The sequence below is a fragment of the Sarcophilus harrisii genome, chromosome 1, assembly GCF_902635505.1.
Source record: "Sarcophilus harrisii chromosome 1, mSarHar1.11, whole genome shotgun sequence".
In the NCBI taxonomy this organism is placed as follows: domain Eukaryota; kingdom Metazoa; phylum Chordata; class Mammalia; order Dasyuromorphia; family Dasyuridae; genus Sarcophilus; species Sarcophilus harrisii.
In genome coordinates, this window is record NC_045426.1 from 202,072,100 (window position 1) to 202,090,678 (window position 18,579).

The 18,579-nt window shown below is 32.4% G+C and overlaps 1 protein-coding gene across 1 annotated transcript in view; it reads right to left on the reverse strand.

The window, feature by feature from the left end:
* Positions 1 to 18,579, reverse strand: part of MAN2A1 (mannosidase alpha class 2A member 1) — a 164,038-nt gene that overhangs the window by 116,740 nt on the left and 28,719 nt on the right. Inside the window, exon 4 of the mRNA XM_031968631.1 lies at positions 12,195 to 12,366. Within this exon, the coding sequence (XP_031824491.1) occupies positions 12,195 to 12,366 (172 nt within the window). The remainder of the gene's footprint in view (positions 1 to 12,194; positions 12,367 to 18,579) is intronic.

Consider the following 18,579-nt stretch of genomic DNA (forward strand, 5'->3'; position numbering starts at 1 on the left):
AAGTCATCAGTAGATCTCAAAGCAATAATCATCAAAGTTATGTGGTACTAGTTAAAAATACATGTCAAACAGTAGGTTAAGTACACAAGATGCAGAAGCAATAAACATAGTAGAATAAATGTTTAATAAAACAAAGGACCCCAAATATAGGAAGGACTCACTTATTCAACAAAAACCACAGGAAAAAACTGAAAATAGGCTATCAGCAATTTGTTTTTCCAGTTTTGTTTGACATCTTGGGTTTATAAGGTTTTCTTGGCAAAGGTACTGGAAGTGCCTTTGGCACTTTGTTTGCCATTTCCTTTTCTGTTTTATGCACACAGGGATCAAGTAATTTGTCCAGAGTCACAGAGATAATAAGTGCCTATGGTCACATCTAAATCCTGATCTTTCTGATTCTACACACAATACTCTATCCACTGTACTACCTAGCTGTCTTGCCAAAAAAACAGATGAGACAAAATATCTTAAACCACAATAAGTAAATAAGTATTTATTACTACATATGTTCCAAATAGATAGAGGATCTAAATATAACAGGTCATCTCACATGTAAATTAAAGGAGCAGGCAGAATTATGAATGAGTCCCTTTATGGCTGGCAAATTTGTTCTTGAACAAATTATATAGAAGAGAAAAAAAATATAAAGAACAATTTTGATTACATAAAACTGAAAAGGCTTTTCACAAACTAAATCAATTCAGTTAAAATTAAGAGTTATAAATCAATGCAGTTAAAATTAAGAGACAGTTAAGTAAAGATAAAAATGCAATAAACTTTTCTGATAAAAGTTGGAACTGATGTATTTGATATATAAGAAAGTAATTCAAATAAAAAAAACCAAGAGCCATTCCTGGTAGATAAATGGTCATAAGATATGAACAGACAGTTCTCAAAACAAAGGCAAACTATCTATAAAATATGCGGAAAAAGGACTTCAAATTAATATAAGAGAAATTCAAATTAAAACAATTCTGACTTACTACCCAAAACCTATCAGATTGCCAAAGATGTTTAAAAAGGAAAATGAAGAATGGCAGAAGGACTATAGAAGACCAGACACTTGAATGCATTATTGATGGAGTTATGAACAGGTCTAGCCATTCTGTAAAGTACCTTCAAATGATATGTAAAAAGTCAGTTTACATAGGTCAGATTTTCTGATCCATACTGTGCCATTTGATCTATTCAGAGGCAAATATCACAAAAGAGATTAAAGAAAAATGGAAATGACTACTGTGTATATATAGAAGCACTTTCTGTTGCATCAAAGGATTGGAACAACAGATATGCATATAGGAGAGGGACTTTTAGAAGGGTTATGGATAAAGTTTTGAGAAGGTAGGGGGAGGAGACTCTTGGACAAGTGAGTGAAGTGAAGAGTAAGTACAAGGGTCAGGGAAAAGGTAAGGTAACAGGGATAGAGGAAAAAAGCTGAGAAAGAAAATATTGATAAAAATAAGATGGAGGGAAATTCACAAATAGTAACTATAACTAACTGTATGTGAATGGGATGTTTACAGCCTCTCTGTGTGGTAATAAAGAACTGGAATTTGCATGGATCCCCATCAATTGGGAAATAGCTGAACAAATGTGGGTGGGTGTGTGCTTGTGATAGAATATTACTGTGCTATAAGAAATGATGAGTTTAATTATCTTAAAAAGGAATAAAAAGATTTAAATGACATTACAAAGAGCGAAATGATCAGAACCAAGTGTATATACTGTAGTACAATACCAGGAATATTGTTTTAAGAATGACTGAGTAACTAAACCACTTTCTATTATGAACACAATAATTAAAAATATAAAGGAAAAAACTGATAAAAAGAAGTATGTATAGAATAACTTATGTCTAATGGTAGCCATCTCAAGGGAAAGGAGCAGGAACACAAGGGGAGTAGGCAAGAAGGAAAAAAAAAGAAATGTACATTGCTAACTTTGTTGTTACAGTTAAGTTGTTCACCGTAGATTTGCAGTATCATGTGCAATCATCTTCTTTATGTTAGTGTTAGGGAAATATTTATTTTATCCCTTGAAGTAAAAATAAACTCAAGGAAAAAACATACAGAAGAGAACAAAGTAAGCAATATGGGCAAGTATCACAGTTTTGGAACTACCTCACTAAATGTACTATAAGGGTAACAAAAAGGTGACCCATAATAGAGATTAAGGAATTAATTTTAAAATCATTTTTCTTATCTTTATATATGGAAATTATTTTTGTGGATATTTGTCAAGTTCACAATAAAAACAATTTTTTAAAGCAAGTCATTACATTAAAAAATGAAACCATCATCTTATATATCAGTAGCACTAAATTTCATAATGAGCAGTAGTTAGCTTGAAAGCAGAGAATAACAAAGGAACTTTTATGGATCTATCAAATGAAAGAAGATGACCTAATATGATTGACAGTTGGAATGATAACTGATCAGGGAGAAAAGGCAGCTCAACTCATTCTTCTGAATTTTTTGCCCAAGAAAATGGTTTCTCAATAGAAGAGAACAGACTAAAATTAAAAGGACAGTTAATGAGGATTGATGCCTACGTTTAAAAAGAAGGTCAATGAACATTGAAGAGTTCAAGTTACCTAGTTCAAACAAACTACATTTTAAAGTAGTGAAGAGGCAGTTATGATTGCTGAGTCATTATCAGTAATCAGTGAAAAACAGAGAAAGAAAGGCAACAGTCCTAGGAAAGGGTAAATTCTGTCTTGATTTTCAAAAAGGAAAGAAAATGGAAATGATAAGCCAGCTTATCATTAACTTTAATTACTGACAGACTTCTAGAAAATATTACTGAATACCGAAAACAGGTCATGTTAATCTAACTTTTTTATTTCCTGATGAGTTTTATAAATTGTCACAGTAAGTTTACCAAGAATTTAGCAAAGTACTTTTTAAACCTTCTCATATTATTTGGAGGAAAAGATGGAGAGATACAAGCTAAATAATGGGATAGTTAAGATGAATTTAGAATCTGGAACTAAAGAACTGCCATTAAGAGAATTGGGTCAACCCATAAAGAGACTTCTAGTGGCTCGCACACTTGGTCCTCTGCTTCTGAATATAATAATGGTTCAGGAGCTGGTTTCCAAATCTGTTCCTTATGCTTACAAGCTTTGTGACCTTGAGAAAATAATTAAATATCCCTAGATTTTATGTAAAGTAAGAAGATTAAACTAGGTAGTTTTTGAGGTTCCTACAAGTTCTAAATCTGATACTTGGAATCAAAGCATAAGAAGGCAAAGTAATAACCTGTAAATGACAAAAATCTAATGCACTATTGGTGGAGTTGTGAAGTGATCCAACTATTGTGGAGAGCAATTTGGAAGTTTGCCCAAAGGGCCATAAAACTCTGCATACCTTTTGATTTAGCAATCTCTATTGGGTCTATATCCCAAAGAGAACATAAAAAAGGATCCATATGTGCAAAAATGTTTGTAACAGCTTTTTGTGGTGACAAAGAAGTAGAAAATGAATAGATGCCCATCATTGGGGAATAATAAATTATGTCATAAGAAAATAATGGAGTATTATATGTCTACAAAAAATGACAAACAGGCCGATTTTAGAAAGACTTGGAAAGAGTTATCCAAACTAATGCTGAGCAAAACAAGCAGAACCAGAAAAACATTGTACACAGCCACAGCAAGATTAAGCAATGATCAACTACGACAATTTAGTGATCCAAGGCAATCTCAAACTTTGGATGGAAAACATCATCTATATCCAGAAAGAGAATCATGGAAGCTGAATGTAAATCAATGCATGCTATGCTTACTTTTTTTTTCCTCCTATTTTTTTCTCTTGTGGTTTTTCCTTTTTTTGGAATTTTTTTTCTCCCAACACAACTCATAAGAAAATGTTTAAAAAAAAAATGTACATGTATAAACTCCTTCTCCCCAATGATGTTTTTACATGTAACTGGGGAAAATATAAATTTAACAAAATAAAATAAAACGAGCTGGAGAAGGATATGGCAAACCACTCCAATATCTTTGCCAAAAAACTCCCAAATGGAGTCACAAAGAGTTTGTCATGATTGAAAACAAATGAATAATGAACAACACTCACTGACTGGTTTAAAGAATTGGAAATGTGAAATCTCAAGAAGAGAAAATTTAAGGTGCATATAATTTTTTTTTTTTTTAGCAAAGAATGGGAACTATAAAAAGGAAATTAGGCTTGATGCTAGGGAAAACTTTTTTTAGCTTAACATTTTTTTTTCTATTTCATGTAAAGATAGTTTTCAACATTTACCTTTGTAAGATTTTGAGATTCCAATTTTTCTCCCTTCTTCCTCTCTCCTTTCTCTCCCCCATCCCAAAAATAGTAAGCAATCTGATATAGATTATACATGTACAATTGATGAGATCAGATTCAGGGAACCAAAATGAGGAGATTAGGGTTTCTGGTGGTCAGGGAGTTAGATGTTGAGGTTAGTAGCAGGTTCAGGGTTCAGGGAACCAAATGAAAGGGTTCGGCTCCACTAAATCCCCTTCGGATTCAGCACAAGGTAGAGAGTTGTGGGAACTCCCTTTTGATGATGCAAAGGTCCTTCATAAAGGAATTTAAGAACCCAAAAAGCTAGACTGATAAAATGAAGTTTATTAATGGCATTGGGAAGTCAGCCTTTGCTATAAGACTGAATTCCTTAGTGACAAGATCCTGGCAGAGAAGTAAAGTTTTTAGTAGAGAAATTCCGACAGAGAGGTGTAAAGTCTCGTTAGGGAAATAGGTGAGAAAGATAAAGAGAGGATAACGCTGAAAGAGAATATCATTTCAGATATGGCTGCTATGCCAGGGATGGCATATTAGATCCTCTGCAAGGATTGAGCCCCAAGTTGGCTCTTTTTATTTACAAGTTGGTGGTAGCTCTTCATGGGGCTGGGTAGAGCTTAAGCTGAATCAAATAGAAAATCTTCAAATTGAATGGGGGTCTCTTCAATTCAATAGGGTTGGAATTCTCAAGCTCAGCACTCAACCAGCCCCACCTAGATAACAGAATGAAGCTGTTTGTCTTGTTTCTCTCAGGTGGGGTCTTTACAGAGGCAGGATTCAAGAAGACTTTCTCCTTGAAGTAATTTTAGAGAGTTTCGGGGCTCCCTTGTCACAATCATGATAAACATTTCCTCAGTAGTCATGTTGTGATAGAAGACTCAGAACAAATGAGAAAAACCACAAGCAAGAAAAAACATCATTTCTTATAGACCATTCAATTAACATTCATATGCCACACCTTCTTCAGCCATCCCTCAATAAACATCCATCCCTTCAATTTCCAATTCTTTGCCACGACAAAAACAGATGCTATAAATATTTTTCTACATATGGGACCTTTTCAAAAAATTTTAACAATTAGAGTTAATTAACAGTTGAATGGTCTAACAGGAGAGATAAGGATCTTCTTTATCAAATGTTTTCAAGCTTAAAATGAATAACCACTTGTCACTGTTATAAAAGGGGGGATTCTCCTTTTAGGTATAGGTTAGACTAAATGACTGCTGAAGTTCCTTCCAACTATGACATCTTGTGGCTTTTTTCCATTGCTTCTTGTGCCTCCCTTGTTAGTTACAAGGTGTCACCAAAAGAATACTATTTAAAAGAACAAGCTTTGATTTAAAGACACAAAAAATAGATATAAGAAAATACTTTCTCCAATTCCTCTGCAAATTGGATATGGAACATTAGTTTTTTTTTTTTTAATGTATTAATTAATTTGCTCATTTCTTAACCTTTTTCTTTAAAAAAAAAAAAAAGATTATAATAAGGGATAATGGAGGCAGGAAGATAAAATGGAAATTCAGGATATGTAAAAACAAAGATAATGATGAAAAATTATTTCTTAAAAATTTTTCAGTCTCTCCAAGGAAATCCAGCCTGTCATCCTGTTCAACTTTAGTCCCAGTCCATCATCTAATGACAATATTTGTCCAAGATATGCTTTATAATGGGTCAATTCAATTAGCTGCCCAAGTGAATATTGTAATCCAGGCTATAGGATTTACTCACTTTTTCCTTTATTAATAAATAATTATTAAGTGCCTACTAAGAGACACTATTGTGCTAGGTGCTTAGAGATATAAATAAATAATAAGTCTCTACCACTCAAAAAGTTTACATTTTAATGGAGAAAGACAAAAGGAAGCTTAAAAGGAAGATGGAGAAAGATTTGGGAATATTGGGAGGTGATGATAAGATTTGGGAGTATTGGGAGGTGATGAGGAGGTCCAAAGAATTCTAGGAGTAGAGTAGCTGATAGGGAACTGGGAAGATTTGTTGGTGAATCCCCCCAATGTAAATAGATGACCTGGGGTCTTTGGTCCTGCCCTCTAAGCAAAAAAAGATACTAATGAGCTATTAGTATCAGGCAAATTCAATCTTGAATGATAATGAGATTTTCCAGTGGTAAATCTCCCAAGGAAGGAAGGAAGACATGATGGAAAAGTTTAAAAGAGATCAAAAAGCAGTGTGTCCAGTACAGAATGTACTGTAGTCTATAGTGTGGTCCCTGCCCCACCTCCTTAAATAGAAGCCAGAGCCCATGGCTCTGCCCTTGAGTCAGAAAGTCCAAGCAAACAAGCAGAGTTCTGAGTTGTGAGTAACAGGCAGATTCAGTCTAGCATGAGAGTTCCCAATGATGAGCTTCCTAGGGAAAGATACCCTAAAGAGGTATCCTTATGGATAATTAGGCTTGATGCTTGAACAATTATTAATCACATTTTAAAAGCTCTGAACAACTGCAGGGTTTGAGCCAACTGGTACTACAATGGAACTTACCATTTATAAATAATCCTTTTATTGAGAATTTATTTAGAATATTCCATGAAGGAGGCAAGTAGGCTCTGAATTACAAAGTCCTGAGTTCAAATTCATCCTCAAACACTTACAAGTGACCATAGACAAGTCACTATTCACCTCAGTTTTGTCAAAAATAAAATGAGGATAATAATAGCAACAAACTCCTAGGGTTATAAAGAGGATCAAAGGAGACAATATTTGTAAAGTGTCTGGAAAAGAGTAGACAATTTATAAATGTTTATTTCTTTCCTTTCTTTCCTTCTGTCCTTGATTTTAAATACCAGAAGGACAAAGATTTCTCTGTTGTTGCTTCTTTTAAGGAACATATATGATTTAGATATATGGATAGGAAATATCTTGCTGAAGAATGTGTGTGTGTGTGTCTGTGTGTGTGTGTGTGTGTAAGAGAGAAAGATTGAGATTATGTTGCAAGGCAGGAAAATCCACTTGGAAATAACCTTATTGAGAACTGAGGTTTTATACAGTATATAATAGTTCAAACTGTTCCAATATACATTAGTGCTACATTAAAAATCACTTTTAAAAAAAGGTATTTTGGTGGAAAGGAATAAAAGCATACAAGAACTGAAAGTCTGAACATAAAATTTAAGTCACAGGTGTGCTATCTTAAATCTAGAAAGCGTAGCTATCAGAGGTAATCTTTAAAGGAATGTAGGCACTGGAATACAAATTAAAAGCAAAAATATTCCCTGCCCTCAAGAAGTTTACATTCTTTTTGCAAAACAAAAATGTATTATTTTTTCATCACCAAAATTTCTCCCAGTATTCTTCCCACTTTCCCTTCTAGGGAGCCATCCTAATAGCAAAAAAATATATCAATAAGTATATTTACACATCAAAAAAAGTCTGAAAATATGTGCAAGAAGACTAACGTGTGTTTTCATTTTTGTTGTTTTCTTGATTTTTCTTTTTAATTTTTTTCTCCTTTTGACTTTTCTTGTATAACATAATAAATATGTTTAGAAGAATTATACATGTTTAACCTGTATTGGATTACTTGCTATCTAGGGAAAAGGGTGAAGAAGGAAAGAAGAAAAATTTGGAACACAAGGTTTTTCAAGGGTGAATGTATTTTGAAAATGTATTTTGAATGTATTTTGTATTGAATTCAAAGGGTGAAATTATCTTTGCATGTATTTTGAAAATAAAAGGCTGTTATCAAAATTAAAAAAAAAAAAAAAAAAAAAAAAACAGAAGACGACGACTAATGTGGGGAAAACCGGTACACAAAACACTGGAAGTGACAAGGATCTGAAAAGACTTCATTATGGTGCCAAAGTCAAGAATAAATGAGACATTCTAAATGAAAGAAGTAAACACAAAGAGCACTTTAGGTATAAAGGACAACTAATGCAAAGGATTAGAATCAGAAGATGGGGAATCATATGAGTAACCCTGAGCAGATCAGTGCTGCTGGATTAATGTATGTGTAGAGCAGGAATAATTTCTTAGAAGACTGGAAAGACAGGACAAAAGGACAGGAAAATGTGAAGAATTTTTAAAGCCAGAAAAGTTTATATTTGAACTTAAAGATAATCAGACATCACTGTAATTAAAAGAATGCAGGAACAGAGGGGACAGGCAGTGTTACATAGTTAGATCTGAACTTCAGAAAAATCATTTTGACACCTATGTAAAAGATGGATTAGAGTAGAAAGAGATTTGAGGCACAGTCCAATTAGAAGAATATCTGAAGGGCAGCTACATGGTGCAGTGGATAGAACACCAGCCATGAAGTCAGGAGGATTTGAGTTTAAATTCAGTCTCAGACACTAAACTGTGTGAGGGAGGGAGGAAGGGAGAAAAGGAGGGGAGTAAAGGAAGAAAGAAGGAAGGGAGAGAGGGAAGGAAAGAGGAAGGAAGGGAAGAAATGAAAAGGTGGGGGGGAGAGGGAGGAAAGAGGCAAAGGGAGGGAGGGAGGAAAGGAAGGAAGGAAAGGAGAGAGAGAAAGAAGTTTATTCCAGTAGCTTAGGCAAGAGATGATAATGGCCAGTTGTAGAATAATAGCTGAGTGAATGGAAAGAAAAAGACATATAGAAATAATGTTTTGGAGGAATAAACAACAAGATTTGACAATAGATTGAAAACATTTTGAGGAGAGAAGTTGAGAATAACACTAAGAAACACTAAGAAAGACAATAAATATCAAGACTAATAATATATATAATATATATTATATATATATCAATAAATACATATAATATATATATTATATAATTATATATCAATAAATATATATAATAAATATCAAGAATTTTTTCTTTAATCTGGCTGTGAAAGGAAAGAGATAAAGAATCACAAGGACCAGTGAAGCTGTTTTTTGTTTTTGTTTGTTTTGTTTTTTTAAGATAGGTAAAACCTATCTTAAATTTGTAGGTAGCAGGAAAAAAGAACTACTAGAAATAGAACTTAAGGAAGAGGAAGAAAATTCCTGGTTTCCAGGAGGAACAATAGGGGGCAGTACCAAGGACACAAACAAAGGTGCTGTCTTTTACCAAGAGATATAAAAATGGCTTCATTCACCTCTTATCAGAAAATGGAGCAAAGGAAAGAATTTAATACCTGTACTTTTCCACCATATTTTAACTTTTATGTGTAATGCTTTCTCTTAAAAGCTTGTCTTCTGAATGATCTACTACATTATTACACAAATACATTTTTAACATTTAGGATTTTTTGTAAAAATATATTATACAAAATAAATTAGAATGAAATTCAATTTTTATATGATTTACAATCTGATGTTTCTACACTTAGAAGAAATTGTTAGAATATTCAGTGATTTTATTAACTCTAGTTCACTCTATTTAAATAAAGTAAAAACAAAAAAGATATTTAACCTTTAAGACTCCCTCAATTCTAACCCTTAGATCCTCAATTAAGCTGATATTCATGTATATAATCAAATATATACATATATATATTTTTTAAACTTAAAAAAAATTTCCTGAAGATTAAATTGTGTTACAAAACAATAACTAAATGTTTCTACAAATTGCTTGAACTCTCGCTTCTGTAAACTCAAGGATCAGATCAAACAATACTATTCTATACCACTGGATTTTTTATTAAAATGGTGGCCACCAATAGGCCATTTTATACCATATTTTTATAAATAATAAAAAGTTTTAGAAATCTAGATAATCCATTACCAGAACATGTTTGCTGCTGCAAACTAAAAGCAGCTACCATAGCGTTCTTCTACTCCAGCAACTTTCTATTTATGTGAACCAAAGAACTCCCACATTACTTTGCATTTAATTTACTCTAAGAACACGCAGGATTCCCCGCAAGAGGATCTTTAGCATAATTCTGACATTCAAAAATAAATCCAGAAAATCTTATTTATTTATTGTATGATATAGCATTGGCTGCTTCAAATCTATATCTATATACACACATGGGTATGAATGCATGCATGTATATATACATATATGTATCAATAATAAAAGACATAAAAATTCAATTTTTTCAGTTTATTCCCTGTTGAAATCTTTACAAAATGTTAAGACATTGGAGTTGATAGAGAAAATAATTATCTAATTTGGCATGGTTCAATATGATTGATTTGATCTTAGAAAAAGATATTTTGGGCCAGAACTTGAAACAAGGTACTAAGTACAACTGGTAGAAACGATGATTGTGTTCATACCTTTAGAGAACTCATAAGTATCTAAGTACTCAATGGAGTTCACACATTTGGGAGATTTCAGGGTTTAGAAAGAGATATCTGAATTCACACCTCCCTTGAAGCTCTTAGGGCCAGAGAGCACGCTGGGAGATATCCCACGATCCCACTTTCGGAGAAGTAGCATAAATACAGCTCCAGTGAGCCACTCAAGATAGTTACTTAGGAACATTCCCAGGGGTCGGAGAGGAGCACTCTGGGAAGAAGCTTACAAGCCCTATCTTCGAGGCAAGAGAGATTCATTGCATCTTCCACCTTGGTGCTGGCTGGAGGCTGAAGAAAGCAGAGGCAGAAGCCAAGGACAAAGCTGCAAGAGCTCTTGGAACCAAGCAGAGAGATAGGCCTGAGCTAACCGGGCTATATTAAGGGACACAAAAAAAGATCTGAAGTTTTATCACCTGGTTGTGTTTTGGAAAAAGACCACCAACATTTTGGCACCCTGAACGTGGGGCTGACAGGCCCCTCAGTGGATTTCAGTGGAAAAGCTTTGATCCTGATTTCAGTGGAAAAGCTTGTGACCCTGATCCAGTGGAAAAGTCTTCTTGACCCAGAAATTAGGGTGAGTACATCAAAGAAATTTTGTTAACAGAGTAAAGTAGGATTTCAGCTAAGATGGGACAAATATTTAGAAAACAGCCTGTTTCTGTTCAAGGAAAATGTTTAGAGAGCATTGTCAAAGTTATGGAAAGCCAAGGTTTGATTATAATTTTGGAGCAGATCACTGAACTTTTATAGAAATTGTTAAGTACAATTCCCAATCTAGGAGCTTGAAGTTTTTTATGCATTGTTCACAATACAATATTTAAAAGCATTTGCAGTCAAAATTAATCTTTAAGATACTCCTTTTTCTTAGGTTATTCAATATTTAACTCTAACAATAAATGCCAAAATTTGAATTCTCTAAAATAATAATTATGATATCTGTTATTTTTTCAGTAAAACAACACTTTAAATGTGTGGATTTTTATAAACACTGGTTTTATGTAAGTATTTTTTGAAATGTTCCACAATTATAATCAATTAAATTATTTTAAATAATAATAAAGAAAATAAAAGCACTAGATGACATGCACACATTTTATCTTTTCTTCCACACTGATTAAACTCTTAGTACTTCTTCTATAGGGGAAAAAGTAAATAAGCCTTTTTAGGAGAAGAAAGATTATGAGGATCATTTGGAGTTATAAAACATATGAGTAAAGTTCTAATTAGGATAGGCAAGAGATTTTCAGGAGGTCTAGATTAAGAACAGAGTTTGAGATACAGAATATGGATATAAAACCACCTTAACTTTTCAATCAAGAGTATTTCACTGGAGTATAAGAATAGGACAGAGCTTACAGTAAACAACATTTGCAAATAGTAAAGGAATAAATAATTCCCCAAAACAATGAAGAGGTGGGGAAAAAAGTTGAAATACATGAAAAAACCCTTTTTTGTCCCAAATTTAAATACAATTTGAGATCTATGATTGCTGTAAAACTATTTCTTGGACACAGAATTTTAAAATGTAATAATCCAAAATTCTGGAAGCGAAGGATTCTTTTAATTTTATAAAAGATTTTTTATATTTTATAATATACTCTTTCAATTGCACATTACATAAATTCAGCATGATTTCCCTAATTAGTCTATAATCCTATGAACTTCCAAATAGAAATTAATTTTTAGAAACAAACCTCTTAACAGCATCCTTCTTCTGACTATCTATTCCATCCCACCATTTTGAAAAATAAGAGATTTCAGACCACATAAATTTTCTCCTTCTGTCTTCATTCAGCTTTACCACCATGTTATTAAGAATATGCTGGGTTTGGTCTCTAAAGTAGTCATTGAAAGTCTTCAGCCAACCTAAATTGAGACACAAATATACCACACAAATCTGATTTCAGTTAAATCATATTATTTCAGTTTCAAAGGCAATCTTTTAAGTTTTCAATGCAAAAAGGTTATATAATTTGAAATCTTAAAGAATAGTTGCTAATTGCTATGATTAAATTTGATAATTGACCAAATGGCAAATATATAGCTAAAAATGACAGAAATTATCTCTTAAAAACAAATATTAAAATGAGATGCATAAATTGAAGATTAGTCAAAAACAATACAATTACTCTATCTAGTCCTTCTATTTCTAAATTTTTGACACCAATTCTTCCTACTTTAAAAATCTGAATAGAACAAATAGCATAAAGAACCAATAGTATTGGATTAAAAGACTTGAGTAGACCTTCTGCATATAGCGCTGAAACTGATATACTCCATATGCTATTACATTAATCAAATAAAGTAGACAAAACATCAAATAAAGTATAATCTTTGCTCTGTTATATCTAAAACTCATTTAAGAAGGAAGATTATGATTTTATAGATCAAATTATACTATTTGCAAAGAAAATGAATGGGAAAGTGTTACTAAAGGTCTTTTTTTTTTTTTTTGCCAGTTCAAACAGTGGCTTCTGAAGCATGTAATTGCTGGCAAATCTATATTTCTTTTGCTGAAAATGAGAATGAATTCAACATACCAAATTCTTAAGTCTTACATTTTTCCAAGAGTTACTGATAATTTGGAACAGCAGTCAGTTTATTTCTTATAAGTAAAAAACATACATTTTGTGTATATTGGAATTGTGGGCTGGGAAAGGGGAACAAGGAGAAGAATCCTAATCTGTGAAATGATTTACTATAATTAAACTTAAAACAAACTATGAGATCTTAGATTTAAAGGCAAATGGAACCTCGAATGATCATGTATTCCAAAGCTTTCATTTTACAATTCCATGGTTGAAGAATAATAAAGTCAAGAAACTGCCCTAGATCAAGTGGGTAGTAAGTAATAATCAGATTTTGATTCCCCGGCTTCATTTCTGGCACCCATTCTACAGCACCATATCATTTGGAGGTAATTTGTGACCTCACCAATGTTTTTTAATAGAGCCCTATCTTGGAGCCCAAAATTTGTTCTCAAATGTTGGAAATGGAAAAGGTACAGGCCAGACCACATTTTTTCAGTACAGAAAAGAGCCCTCTGAGGCCATGGAGATCCTTTTACTGAAAATTTCTAGTAATCCCTCTTAGCAGAAAAACCCAGGACAACTCTAACCTAATAAGAATTTTAGATCATCTTATCCAATTGCCAACACTTCTACTAACTATATCTCTTCCACAAACAAAATAATTCATGGCATTTCAAAAATTATAAATGTGAGAAAACCCCAAATCACCAAAATCTAATTTTGATAAAATAGCCACACTTTAAGACTAACTGAATGCTATACAAATATTCAACCAGTTAGCCACATACCTGTTATAAGGACAACAGTCAATCTAACGCACTATTAAAAGTTTCAACACAATTAATTATGTTCACTTTAGCCAGTAATTTATTGTCCAGGCTACCTAGACACTAAAATAATCTTGTTAAGCCAAAATAAACATTATAAATCAATGAAATGGGATTCTTCTTAAAACAAAATTTTTCTAAATTTAAAGAGTTAAACTGATTTATTTCAAATTGGTTTTATACTATTTGGCTCAGTTTTCTTATCCCATTAAATTTCCATTACTTTGGTACTCACAAACCTCACAAAACTTTTAGCATACATTAAACCTATCTCTAAATTCTTTTTCCATTGTATTCTTTAATAACATAATTATAGCATGTATAAAAAGTATTATGTTATGTATTGGTCAACCTACCATATGAGGGAGGGGGTGGGGGGAAGGAGGGGAAAAATTGGAACAAAAGGTTTGGCAATTGTCAATGCCATAAAATTACCCATGCATATAACTTGTAAATACAAAGCTATAATAAAAAAATTGTTTTTTAAGTATTATGTTATATGTATTATATTACATAATTATACAATTACATATTAATGATTATTAAAAGAAACCAATGATTCAAATTAAGCTAAGTATTCAATTAAACATCAATTTAATTAAAAATTAGATAGGGTATTTTATAAAGTAACATAAAGTGAATACAGAAGGCAGCCTTTAGACAACTGAAAAGTAAAAGCTATACAGTAATAAAATTTTGTTCTTTTCTCTAAGAGGCAATCCGTACAAAATGTAGATTGGTTTGTGAAATTTTCAGCAAGGAATAAAACCCAATGATTAATTCACTTTTCTTACAACATATTTGCTCTTCAAAAGTCAAACACTTTAAACAAATTTCATTTTCTTGCACACATTTCCTATATATGTGAAATACAGATTTTATTCAACTATGAAGTAAGTCTGTAACTGACACAGATAGCCTCATCTACTTTTTTATGTAGAAATTATATAAATTATCTTTTACTGATCCGACACAATAGCACAATCTAAAACTTCTGATTCTGAAAGTCTTTTTTAAAAGAAATGGGTATAAAACTTCAATTCTCTATTTTAAAAAAGCCAGCCTAAAAGGTTTTATTTTGTGGGGAAAAAAAAATTGTGTTTATGATTCAAATTATATGTGGTTCTTGAACAATGTTCAAACCATGTTTCCCCCCTCCCCCCGTTACCACTGTAAGAAAATCATTATCCTAATGCTAACTAACAAAGCATTAACAAATTAGTCAAATTATACTACCATGGGGCACAAATTTCATAGAGAAAAATCATTTTGACAACTGAGGTGAGGATAAATTGAAATGAAAAGAGACTTAAGGATCTTGCAGTAAGATTAGGACTATATAAGTGAAGTATATAAGAAAAAGATACTATGAAGGTAGGAACATCAATATATTAGTCTTAATTGTTTTTGTTTTTCAGTTGTGTCCAACTCTTTGTGAAGATTTTTTTGGGTTTTCTTTGCAAAGATACTAGAGTGGTTTGCCATTTCTTTTTACAGATTAAAATACTGATGGAAACTTGCCCAGCATCACAATCAACAAGTATTTCAGAGCAGATTTGAATTCAGAAAGATTAATTCTTTTCTGACTTCCAGGACTGGCATTCTACTGCACCAATTCACTGTTCCTAGAATAGATTGGCTAGACGGGGAAAATGAAGATAAAGACTAGATAATGACAGCAATACTGTAAACCTGGGAAGATGATGGTGCTTTTGTCATTAATAATAAGAACTAATATATACAAGGCTTTAAAGTATACAAAACACTTCACATAGTCTTATTTTATCCTTACAACACTTCTAGAAAAGATATTATCATCATATTCACTTTATAAATCAACTAAGTGCTACAGTAGGTAGACTGCCAAGCCTGGAATCAGGAACACTCATCTTTCTCAATTTCAAATCTGGCCTCAGACACTTACTAGCTGTGACTCCGGACAAGTTATTTAATGTTTGCCTCAGTTTCCTCATTTCTTACATGAGCTGGAGAAGGAAATGGCAAACCACTCCAGAATCTGCCAAGAAAACTCCAAGTAGGGTCACAAAGATTTGGCTCATTTTGTAAAGGTAAAAATGTTGTAAATCAGAATATAACAGTCAAGGAAAGTAAGCAGATTTGTTAATTTAAGCCACTTTGCAGATTAGCAAAGGATGGCAGAAACGTAGATAAAAAGGTGATAGTGCGGAAGGTCTTTTAACCTAACGTGGAACTATGGAAATTTATTATTAATCAGCAAAATATTTATTTGGTACCCAGTAGGCACTTTTTGCTAGACAGACATACTACACACACACCACACACAAAACAAAAAAGAAAAGGCCCTGACTTTCAAAGAGCTTATTCTATGGGGGAGAGGGAAAGAGAGGAGCAAGAGAATACATATAAAGAGATTTAAAAATAAATAGAAAATAATATTAGCAATAAGAAGCTAGAAAGTCCACACAGAAGATGGAAAGGTATCACAAAGAAGGTGATACTTGAACTTTTAGAAAAACTAGGGACTCTTAAGTGATGATGAGAAGGGAATATAATGTAAGCATAGGAGAAAGTCTGTATAAGGGCGCAGAGATAAAAAAGGAGAAGTCCTGTGTAAAGAACTCAAAGAAGGTCAGTGTGGCATTGTTATAGGACAAGTGGAATAGATGGGGGTAGAAGTAAATTATAAAAAACTTAAAAAGCTAAATTTAAAAAATAGGCTGTGAAAGGCTTTGAATGTCAAACAGCAATCTATATTTATCCTAAAGGAATAGAAAGCCACTGAAGAAAGTGAAAGTGACACAGTTAGACCGTTATTTTAGGAATGTCACTTGGGAATCTATAAGGAAGTTAGGCTGGAATGGGAAGGAACTCAAGGCAAGAAAAGAGACAAACAAAGAGGAATGTACAATAAGTGTGAAAAGTTGACTACAGCAGATTTAAAAGCAGAAAAGCTTGTATTTTATCAGAAAGTAAAGGAAGCAGGGAGGAATCACTGCAGCAGCTTGCTCTTGACACAGTTAAATCTGTGCTTTAAGAATATCAAATTGTATGGAAGCATTTGTCTCCATAATCTTTACAACATAACTTGAAAGATATAAATAATATGATACTACATTCTGGATTTTGTGGGCTAACCATTTTGCTTAAAAAAATTATGTAATTTGTTGGAAGCAAAATAGAATCAAAGTGACTTATTTCCAAAAATATATTAAAATTCTTTAAAAGATAATACAGATAAATTTGTTCAATGCCCCTCAGACCAGTTTTATCAAGCAATACACAAAAAATGGACAAGTACATTCACCAAGACATTTACCACTGTCTTAGAAGAGATCCAGAGCAATTTCTAAGTTGAAAAATGATTTATTATAAATAGTAAGATCCTCTAGATGTTGTCTGTGGGTGATGTTGTCTTGCTCATATTAAGCCTAAGAACATTCCAAAACTTCCTGGCAAAGAAATTAAGATGAAGAATGGCAATTGTTTAGATTTTTTAATTTATTTTTTTATTTATTTTATTTAATTTAATTTATTAGTATCCAGTTTTATATGTTTATACAATTATCAATAAAATATTTGTTTTAAGTACCTACTTTGTACAGGCACTATTCTAAGTGTTGTGTGTGTGTGTGTGTGTGTGTGTGTACCTATGCACACAAATACACACACACATATACAAAATCTTAAATAGTACAAGTAGAGACTAAATTGCACCCAATTTACATAGGAGTAAAAAAAAATAGATTGGATGTTTCAGAAATTATAAACCATTTTTAATAATTCCAAATTTCAACCTGACACAAAAGTCCATCTACTTAATACCAATATTCTACTATTACTATATAGCAGGGAATAATGAAACACTATAATCTTCAAAAATTAAGACATGAATATCACCACTGGAAAAGCAGATGGTAGATATAAGCAGACTTAAAAATAAGAAATGCCAAAGAATAAAAATAAAAGTAGCCTTCAAAGAAGAACAGGCAGTTACAGTTGTAAGAGTGAAGGATAAGAGGTAGGCAGTTTTTATGAACATCGCTACCCTCATGATGTTAAAATAAAACATGGAAAGCTCCCAAGGATATTGAGCGGAAAAGAAATAGATGTACAGTGATCTGCACCACTGGAGGAAATGTCTACATTGAAAAGATCAAAGATTGAAGAAATAATAAAATTTTAAAAATTAAACTCAGTTAAAATATCTCAAAGCAAAAAGCAAAATGGTCACAAGACAAAAAAAGTTTTTGGAGAAGCTTAAAAGTGACTTTAAAAATCAAATAGAAGAGATTAAGGAAAAACTGAGAGAAAAAAATAATCAAAGAAAAACAAGAAAATGATGAAAAGAAAGCCAACCAATTACAAAGAGATCTAAAAACTTACCAAAGAAAATAAATTCTTAAAAGCTAATGATTTCATAAATCATCAAGAAATAAAAACAAAAGACTGAAAAATAAAGAAGAGAGAAGAGAAACATCTAATAAGAAAAACAACTGAATTTGAGAACAGAATGAAAAAAAAAAAAAAACAACATAAAAACTGAGATGGTTTAAAGAACTAGAAAGTTCTGATCCTTCCCTTCCCCCAAAAAAAAATCTGGACACTATACTTCAAGAAATTATTAAGGAAAATTGCCTTGAAATTTTAGATCAAGAGAGTAAAACAGAAATGGAAGGGGGAAAGTCCATCATCACCATCTTATGTTGGAAGGAACATCATAGCTAAGTTTCAGCGCTGCC